At 49.8% G+C, this 10,035-nt stretch overlaps 1 protein-coding gene across 1 annotated transcript; it reads right to left on the bottom strand.

The window, feature by feature from the left end:
- Positions 1–705: 705 nt before the first annotated feature.
- On the bottom strand, positions 706–9,307 carry VTCN1 (V-set domain containing T cell activation inhibitor 1). Its single transcript, XM_071433889.1, has 5 exons — positions 9,276–9,307; positions 4,647–4,711; positions 3,354–3,701; positions 1,509–1,787; positions 706–851 (listed from the first exon to the last, which is right to left on the bottom strand). Exons 1-5 carry the CDS (start codon positions 9,305–9,307, stop codon positions 706–708), a joined length of 870 nt encoding a protein of 289 aa, XP_071289990.1.
- Positions 9,308–10,035: the final 728 nt, after the last annotated feature.

The raw sequence follows: 10,035 nt of genomic DNA, 5'->3' as shown, positions 1-10,035 counted from the left end.
AACTCCTAAAGCCCTCAGCCCCATAGGGAGGAAAGCCTGAAGTGAGTCCTGCCATCAACGTAGCTGTAATACCTGTGTGGAAAGACAGACGTGTTCCTTTCAGCTGATTTTCTTTAGCTCACCCTTTCACCAGTTTCCCTCCAAGTCCTACCAGCCAAAGCCAATAAATACTGAAGGCAGCTGTCCTGTGCTTTGGCTCCTTATTTCCTGTGTAAGCCCTCCTTATTTCAGGTCTGCGGGGAATTGCTCAGGCTGGCAGCTCCCTCTAGCCATGTTCAAGGTGTCTGTAGTATTTACTGGAGAGGCTTGTACTGTAGCAGGTCTTGTGAGCAGGGGGGAGAGGAACAAGCCAGTGCTGCCTTGCAGCCATGAACTGCAGCCCAGGTCCAGAGGGTGCCCAGGAAAGAAAATGAGAGGACAAGTAAGAGCTGACAGTTGCTGGTGCAAGAGAAGGATCTCTGTGGTTGCCAAAAGTGATGGGAGAAGCCTGTGGGAGGGACAAGCTATGTGTCCCACCGAAAGGTGGGGATGGAGAAAGGACAGGCAGAGGGGAAAGACATGCACTCCCATTCTGGCAGTCTTGAGATAGGTCTGCTGCTGTAGCCCAACGCCCTAAGAGGGCCTCTGTATATTGTATGTATAAGAGTTTCTCTTCCCAAGCTTACCTGCAGGTCCAGCAGAGTTCCCAATTGCTTTACAGAGGCTTTATATTGACAGCAGGTATAAAGGAAGCAGAAGCATCCAGTGACAGGCTGGAAAGGAGGATGACACTGATTCTGCATTCAGGTTCACCAGCTGCAAGTTGGTCACCTTTGTAGTGCTGAAATCTGTAGCAGAAGAATTGTGAGAGGCTACCAGAACAGGAACACAGCAGGGAAGGCAAAAAAAGTGTGTATTTATTCCTTCCCAATTTTCTGAATATGGATGAAGATAGACACTGCCTCTTATACTGGAGACCAATTGCAATGAAGTCCTGGCTGTAGAAGCATTCTGGTCCTTCTCATGTAGAACAGGAGAAGATTCTCAGAACCTTTGTAAAGCTTGGTTTTTTTTGTGAGTAAAATGGCTTTTAAAATAAAGGGATTGGGCTGGAGTCAGAGGTATTGTCACCAATAACTGCTAAAGGGGCCTGTTGGTTTGGTACACGAATGTGATCTAAGATGAACTGGCTAAAGAAAGTGTCAAAAGATGTGAGGCTTGGTTGGTTGGTTTTGGTTTTGGTTAACATTCCAAGCAATACACTCCTTTGAAGTGTGTCCCTCTTTCTGATCCCCTGGCAGTTCTGTCCCCTAGCAAAGGTGACAATCAATACCACGAGAAGCATATGAGATAGCAGGAGCAAACACAGACCCTTTCATTCATCCCAGGGACAGAGAAGTGGTTGGATTAGCCATGCTTTCAGTCCCTTCCTTGCCTGATACAGCTGCTGCAGGAACCCCCTGGTGCACCAGGAACACTGCTGATACTCTCCCCCGTGCCTGTGGTCTCAGGGTGCTGTCAAGCCCTACCTGTCACTCTGATGTTGACCACAGCCTTGGCAATGCTGTTTTCCATCACGCAGGTGTAGGTGGCATTAGCAGTGATGTTGTGCAGGAGGGAAACCACCTTCACAGTGATGTTTTCGGGGTTCAGCTGGTAGCTGGTGTTGGCAGTGCGGGGCAGGTGCTCCCCAGTGTCACCGCAGGCCATCCAGCGCACAGCAGGGCGAGGGAACCAGCACGGGGCTCCGCACTGCAGCGTGCCCCCGTGCCTGCTGTGCTCCACTTGCACCACAGGCATGCTGAAGGCTTTGGGAAGGAGGCAAAACAGGGAGACACTCAAAACAAGGCAAGTGATAGGAACCGGGCTTGAAATACCCAACTGCATCTACCAGTCCCAGGTATTTCTAGGCTGCTTGCTGCTTGGCAGCACAGCACTGCCTGGAGCCAAGCCAAAAACAGGCTCAGACAGAGCTCTGTACAGATTGGGCTGCGGGAGGATGAGTACAAGGGATCCGAGGACTCCTAGGACATAGCAGTCCATCTTGACAGGATCTGCTGAGGTCATGACACAGCTTTAGTGTCTTTTAGTTATTCTTAATAATGGGGGAAAGATGATTCACCCTCTCCACTCACTGAGAAGGGGGCCGGACCAATACCTACGGCTTCACAGAGTTGCAGAATCATTAAGGTTGGAAGAGACCTTTAAGATCAAGTTCAACTGTTAGCCCAGAATTAAGTCCACAACTATACCATAACCATAAATGCATGTGGTTATGTGGTTCTAGGGATAGTAGGTGACTCCACTACATCCCTAGGCAGCCTGTTCCAGGGCTTGATAACCCTTTCCATGAGCAAATTTTTCTTAATATTAAATCTAAACTTCCCTTGGGGCAACTTGAGGCCATTTCCTCTCCAGAGCAATCCCCTGCAGACCTGTAATAAGGAGGGCTTACACAGCCAAAGCACAGGACAGCTGCCTTCAGTATTTGTCCACTTTTGGCTGGTAGGACCTGTAAGTGAACTGGTGTAAGGATGAGCTAAAGAAAATCAGCTGAAAGGAACATGTCTCTCTTTCCACACAGAACAGGTATTACAGCTGTGCTGGAAATAAAACCCATTACAACATTTCACATGTTCTTTCTAATGCCTTTTCTGTGTAGATTACTTTAAACATCTAATCAAGCAACACAAAAGTAGGCAGAGCCACAAGGTTTGAAGGAGGGATAGGGGACCAAGTCTCAGTGGAACATTTGCAACCCTCAGGCTTGCAAAACCCTCTTTCACTTGGAGAGGTCTGAGGGCTTTTCCTCACCCAATGTGAGCTGTAGGACAGGAATTCTGGCCACAGGGATGAGAGGGAAGGGTGTAGTCTGGAGGAGACCTGCAAGGGGTTCATCCCTCAGTCTCAACATGAGGTGACTGCTTGGGAGGTGACTTGTTATTACAGCTAAATTCATCTCACTGGAAGAGGCCAAAGACCTGGTGGTTTTCAGATCTCTCCTGGAGGACTGACTCTTGTAAATATGTAACATTTCAGGTAAGTATGATATCAGAGGTTTGTTGCTTTGGTAGTAATTTTAAAAAACCGAATACTTCAGAAAAGCTAAGAAAAATATATTAAATACGCTACAGTTTTTACTATGCAGCACTTCTGGCTGGAGATACATCCTAATTCAAGAGAGAAAAAGCTACCATGTTATCAAGAGTATAACCTTTTCTGGAACAAGGGTGTCAAAAGAGGGGTTAAGGCCATAAATATCCTGTAAAAGCCAGAATACTCAGGGGTGTAGCAGCATCACAAGCACAGGTAGGTGCAACCAAGTGACACTAGCATGTGTTTTGCAGCAGGATTTTGCTCCTTGTAGCCCTCACCTCCTGTCCTGTACCGCAGCACCGCTGCTCCACTCCCTCTGGCTGTGGTGACAGAGCACTGGTAGGTGCCAGCATCGGAAAGCTGCACATCCCTCAGCTCCAGGGAAGCATTCCCGCCGATCACCTGGTCCGCAAACATGGCCGTGCGGCCCTGAAATGATGGATCCTGCTCTTGCAGGTGGTCCTTCCCACCCTTAAACTCGTGAACCAGCCCAGCTACCCCCTCCTTGGCCCACTGGATTGCAATGCTGTCCATCTGGATGTCGGGCTCGAAAGAGCAGCCCAGGATGCTGCGCTGGCCAATGTTCCCTGGAGAGGTCAGCGCCGTCACACTGATGGAGTGTTTTCCTGCAAGGAGAGAGCAAGGAGGCTGGACAAAGGTGAGGCAGCAAGCCTGGAGAAAGGCCAGACTGCCCTGTGGCTGTCATGGACCAAGCCCGAGGCTGAACAGTCACTGGCACACAGCAAGGCCTCCAGTGGCTGCTACCTGTGCTGCTGGTAGAGGCCAGCTCCCACGGACTGTATGCCATGATAAAGCACAGGAGTATTTCTGTAGCAAAAGAGTGCTTCAAAAAGTAGCTCTTCTTACTTGTTTGAGAAGAATTCACATGGTATTTTCTTGTTTACTTATATATATCAGGGATTTTTCTCTTTGCAGCTGCCAGAAAAGCATGATTTTTATGTCTTTTCTTAGTCAGGACCTCCCTTAATGTGATTGGAAGGCATAATGCTGGCAGAGAAATAGCAGCTCTTTCCCCCTTACTGAAATCCAAATATTTTTCTTTCATTTAAGAAAAGGGAGCATCTGAAATCCTAAGCTGCAAGCCTGAGAATTCCCAGAGCCAGGCTCTCTTCCCCATGCAGCCCTTCCCTACCCATCCTCACTCAGCACATTCCAAGGAAGCTGCATTTTGGCCAACACCAAAACAACACATTTTTGTTGTCTCTGAGGGTCCTGGGAAAGGCGCCCCATCCTGGCAGATGCTCTCTGATTTCACAATAAATACCATCCCATCATCTCGTCCTATCCAGGAGAAGGAGCAGAGAATGTGCAGGACTTTATGTGTAGGTTTGGGGCTCCAAGCCCAAGGGAATTTCAGCTGCCACACCACTACACCTCCAGCAGCACAGGCTGCACTACCCCTGCCTAGCCTTTGTTAAAGGGTGGTGGGCAGCACTTCCACACATGATCACACCTCAGCCTGTGCACGGGATGGACACACAGAGGTAGAGGCAGGGCAGAAGTTCATCATCCCACCAGTCCCACTGCAAGAAATCTGAGCAGTCACACACCTGAGACACCAAAACCAATGATCAGGGCGATCACTGCAGCCAGGATGACAATGACTGTAGTCATGCTGTTGGGGAAAAAGGAAAGGACAGCATTAGCACAGAGCCCACCTCCTTCACAGCCCATGCTGTACTGTCCATCTGCAGAGCTGTCTGCAGGAAGGAGGGGGAGGCAGGTGAGCCACAGACCCAGAATGAGGCGGATGGGTAAAGCACATCACCACAATAGGGATGAACATTGAACATCCAGGTGAGCAGCCCTTGTCAACAGTGGGGACCATGTGGCAGGAGACCCAGGCTTGGCCTTTGAGAGCAGGAGCTGGCCCCAGTGCAGGATGCTTCTCTCTGCATTCCCTGGTACATAACCAAGTCAGACAGACCTGCTGGTGCTTGTGAGCGACCAGGGGGTGAGCAAAGCCCCTGAGCCCAGGAGACACCAGGTACAAGGCAGGGAATGTGCAGGAAGGATCTGGAAACAGGGCCATTTTTTGGAGCTGGTTGGATTTGGGATGCTCCATGTGGGGATGGGTAATGGGCTATTGAATGAGAGACTGACCACTTGCCAAGCCACACAGTTGAAGCAGCTGTGCCAGAGAAGAGAGGCAGCATGTCATGGATCAGCAGAGCTCCAGCTTTCCCAAGCACCTCCTCTCTGGCACAGCCCAGCTTGGACAGACCCAGAAGCACAGCTGGCTATGGATTCCCACCACAGCCAGTGGAGCTGTCATGTGGTCACAGGCACATTTCCCTGTGGACTGAGGGGCTGTGGCAGCAAACTCAGCTCCCAGCCAGAGCAAGCCCTGAAGCAGCTCCCCACAAAACCCACAGGTACATCCTGGAGTTTGTGCCCAGCAGTCTCACAGAGACTCCTCACAGAGAAGAAGCCCAGAGAGCTGCAGGCTGTGAGAGGTCACAGCCCTTCTGCCCACACAAAACCAGCTGCTCTGCTTCAGCAGCATTTACTGGTTTGCAGCACAATTTTGCCAACACAAAGCTGATGGGCAGCCTCCTGCAGGACAGTCCATCTAGGACAGGACATGTCCCTACAACCATGGACTCCTCCCACCACTGGTGTGTGCCTGCATCTGTGACTTGCTCAGTTTCCACAGATGCCACGATCACAGGGCTGATATGAACTCCAGAGAATCATACCATGTGAACAAGCCTCTCCCACAGGGAGCAGCAGGGAGGGGAGAAAGGGAAGAGGGAATAGAGAAAAAGGGAGATGTTGCAGACTTGTTTGACCTCCCACTGTCTCCCTTACATTCTCATCCTTAAAGCCAGTGGGAAGTTGTCTGAAGAAGCCCAGTTTGTACATGCTCAGAAGGGTACCAAATATGTGGTACCTCCAGATAAGGGCTCACACAAATCCATTTACACATTCACATCCATACCAAGCTCTGCCTAGATGCCCTCAGAGCTGGGAGATGTCACGTTTGGCTTCTTCCCCATTGTCAGCAGCTTTCAGTCATGGCTGGGATGAACAGCAGTTCTCCACCTAATCCCTCAAGGTGGATCACAGCTGACCCTGCTGGGAGAAAAGCCATGGATATCATCCAGCCATGGGCACCAGGCAGCTGGGGACTCAGGCACTGCCTCCCCCAGGGGCCTGCAGGATGGGGACTTTGATGGCTCCTATGGATCCTGACGTGTGACAGCTTTCAGCAAAGCCTCACCATGTCCCACAGGACTCAGTCCTGAGTCACTCAAGGTCCCAGCCAGGCTTACAGTGGGACAGCCTGTGCTTTCCTGTTCTGGGGAAGATGCCAAGTGTTTCATGTACACTGAATAACACCCATCTCCTTGAGGAGTTCTACTAATTTCCACTCTGGGAGTTGATCCCAGAGTGAGATAGCTGCTATAAACTCAGCCAAGGTTGTCATGACAAGCCTCAGCTCTCACACCTGGGAATCACAAGCAAGCAGCAGCCACACTGTGCTGACTCACAACAGTTGTGATTCATCTTTATCCCCTTATCTTACAATCCTTCTTCCCAAGGACAGGCAGAGAAGAAAGTGCTCAGAATTGAGGGATGCTGCCAGAGGGTTACAGTAAATGCTAGGAGGTATGGCAGAGGGACAAGTAGCCAGGATGTCCTCCTGTGCAGTCCCTGAATGCTTCAAGTGCCACCACACTTGCCTCTAGTCCTTGAAAGGACACTCTGATCTGAACACCACCTCTGCCCTCACACTCATCTGTCCAAAACCATCCTCAGCTTACTCACAGACAAACACAAACAAGCACAAACAGGCCACACCAATGCCTTTGTCCTGTGCAGGTGCCACCTGTCCCCAAGGCTACAAAGCATTGCTGGCTTTGCACCCAGAGAGTGGCTACCCACCCTGCTCCAGAGCACCAGCAGGGCTGATTGGAAAAGCTGCACAGGGGGAATGGTAATTTTGGGTATACAGAGGCCACTGCCTACTTCAACATCCCTACTTCAACATCCCTACTTCAACATCCCCAACAAAGGAGAAATTAGTCCCTCTGGAGTTTCCTCTGCAGAAACTGAAAGATGCAGGAATCACAAGATCCTTACAAACATTTGCTGTGTGCCCACCATGTGTAATGAGTAGATCTGGCATGCAGAGTGAATGAGAGGAACCTGGCATCCTAGCCACAGGCTGGTGGTAGCTGTGTCTTGCAACAGTCCAGTTCAAGCACTCCAAGCAAGAAGCAATTTTCTGTGCATCAGCACCCCTGGTACCTCCAATGTTTTAAAGGCATAGAAACAGACTGATGTGGGTGGCTGAGGTGCACCAGTCGGAGCCCTGACACCACCCTCAGTTCCCAGTGCCCATTTGGCAGCCTGTGGGATGCTGCTCTGTGCCTCCTACCCTATTTTCCATAGTCTTGTTCCTCACCAGTCAAACTTGGAATCAAATTTGGCATTAAATGAATCCATTCATTCCCTGCCTGAATGCTGCTGATCACAGGCCAGGGACAGGGAGAGGCTCACAGCCTGGCTGTGATAGGCAACAGTCCTAATTCTCCAGATCTCTAGCTCCACTTGGACTAAGCTTTCCCTCAGGAATGGGCTTAGAGGGTCAAAAGAACTGGAAGATTAGGATATTGAGGGTCCCTTGGCTTCCTCTTTATAGCAAAGTTTACTGTGGAAAAGAAATGGCAGTGGTAACCCAAACCAAAAGGGTTTCTATTCCAATATGCAGATGGTGATTGCAGAACCCAACTTTCTCCAGCCCTTCAGGGAGTTTTGTTGTTGTTGCTTTTGTTGGGGATTTTTTTTGTTTTGGTTTTGTTTCCTTTGTTGGTTTTGTTTTTTTCCTGAAATCAGCAGAAATCTCCCACTGCTTTTCTGAAACTTCCTGGAAAATTCACCCCCCTCTCTGGTCTGATTCTGCATTTCAGGATTAGCCTGAAGAGCAAATGCCCCTGAAGGAAGCCTGCTTCTCCCAGTAAACTGCGGCTGCTTGGCAGGGCAGGCAGAGGCACTGGCAGAGCAGGAGGAAGGTTTTCACAGCAGCAAGGTATAGATGAGCATTTTTTCACACCCATCAGTTACTTCATTTCCCTGACAAAGGCTGGCTGGGCTGCCTCTTGAGAATAACAGAGCTGGTTATTGCATGCATTCCAGACACATGAGGAATACAGTGCCCAGGGAATATTTACACTCTGACACTGTGTCTACAGGCAACCCCACTTCTGCCAGTGAAAGGGTGCAGATAATATTGCTAATTAGTGCTTCCTTGATGCTCCATGTGGCAAGGCTCATGTGTGAGGTCTCTTCTGTTAACACATGGCCTGTCCTTCTCCCCACTGCTGTTCCACTCCAGTGGGACAGATACTGGTAACAGCTGAAAGCTTTTTCACAGAATAAATGCCAGCAGGACTGTCTCACACTGGAACCTCTGTCTCCATCCAGCCTGGGAAGTTCACACCTGGGATGGAAAGACACAGCTTGTTGCTGTCTCTGTTCAAGCAGTGAGGTTCAGATGAAAGCTCAGTCCACGTTCACTAGAGGATGAAAAAATTGCCCTTTTATCCATCTGGTGGGGATTATTTTCAACTAATCAGGAGATAAGGATACAAGGTAGATATTTTCAAGACTTCTTTTTCCAACTTTAGTTCACCAGCACTCAGTCAAAGGAAATGGGGTAATTGAAATGAGAGGCACAAAACACTTTGAGAATGTCTTCCCAGCTCTTACTCCTGCAAGGAAACTTCTGGAGGACAGTTTCTTTCTCCCCACAGCAAGCTGATGTGATGGAAACACAACCAGCTGTCTGAGGACCAGCAGAAGAAGGGTGCCTTCCTCAAGCCATTGAACCCCCAAAATACAACAGAAGGAATACACCCTTCTTCAAGCATTGCCACCCCAATCTATCACAGGATTCAACCCTGGGATAGCAAATTCTAGCAAGTGCAGAGTTCTAGGACATGCATCTCCATCTTGACTACAGCTGATGACTGCAAATGGGACATACATGGCCTTACAAATTGTATAAAGCAAGCTGTACTGGTATTTAAGTAGCTTGAGTGAGTGCAGTACAGTCAAGCTGCAAAGAACTGCTCTCTTGAGAGCTCCTGGCAGCAGAGTGATACATCCCAAGAGTCTGAAAAGTGCAATTCCCTCCTTTCCCTCTACCAAAGCAAGTGCAGATAGTACCATACCTCCAGAAAATGGCCTGGCCTTGGGATGCCATGGTGACAGCATCTACGGAGACAAGTCAAACACCAGGAGCCTGAAGGTCCCAGAGTGTTCAGCACAGCCCCTGCCTGTTCCATGATATATCCTCCCAAGCTGTCCTGCTTAAATAACTGCATGCAGCTGAGGAGTGGTGAGCCCAGGCACGGGACTCTCAGGAATGAGGAAACTCTGAGCATCTCAACTCCCTCCACCCCCAGGGCAGTCATAAGCAGGGAGGCCTGGTTAGACACTGGGGCAACAGGAGAGACCTCCTACACACCCATTTAAGAAACATGTCTTATTTAGGACAAAAAATATTACAGCTTGTGGTTGGTAGCCAGGTAATCCTGGGCTTACAGTGCACAAGTGTCCCAGGAGATCTGCAGCTTGGGCCTGTGTCATAACCTGGACTAGCTCAGGTCTCCCTACAAAAATCTCCAACCACTTTCTTGGCACTGGGCAGAGAGGTCCCACCTGCGGGGTCCCTCCTGCCCCATTCACACTGTGAGTCTCCCCTGCCTCTCTGTGCTGTGCTAAGAGGCTCCTACAAGCTCAGCAGTGCTCTCAGAACCACACAGGTTTGGGAGCAGCCCCTTTTCTGACTGCTGTTTAATCCCACTGAACTCCCTCTGGCCAAACCACCTCTCATCCTCCCCCAAGGCAAGCTCCTGCTGCTCTTAGGTCTGCCGAGGTGGTGCACTTTGGGGCATGTAAAGGAAAGAAACTGGCACTGCAAGGCCCTCC

Source organism: Agelaius tricolor, unplaced genomic scaffold (assembly GCF_023055355.1).
Source record: "Agelaius tricolor isolate 1412-34295 unplaced genomic scaffold, bAgeTri1.0.p SCAF_9, whole genome shotgun sequence".
NCBI classification, from domain to species: Eukaryota; Metazoa; Chordata; class Aves; order Passeriformes; family Icteridae; genus Agelaius; species Agelaius tricolor.
The sequence above is the reverse complement of the archived record's forward strand: the minus strand, read 5'-3'. Positions and strand labels throughout refer to the sequence as shown.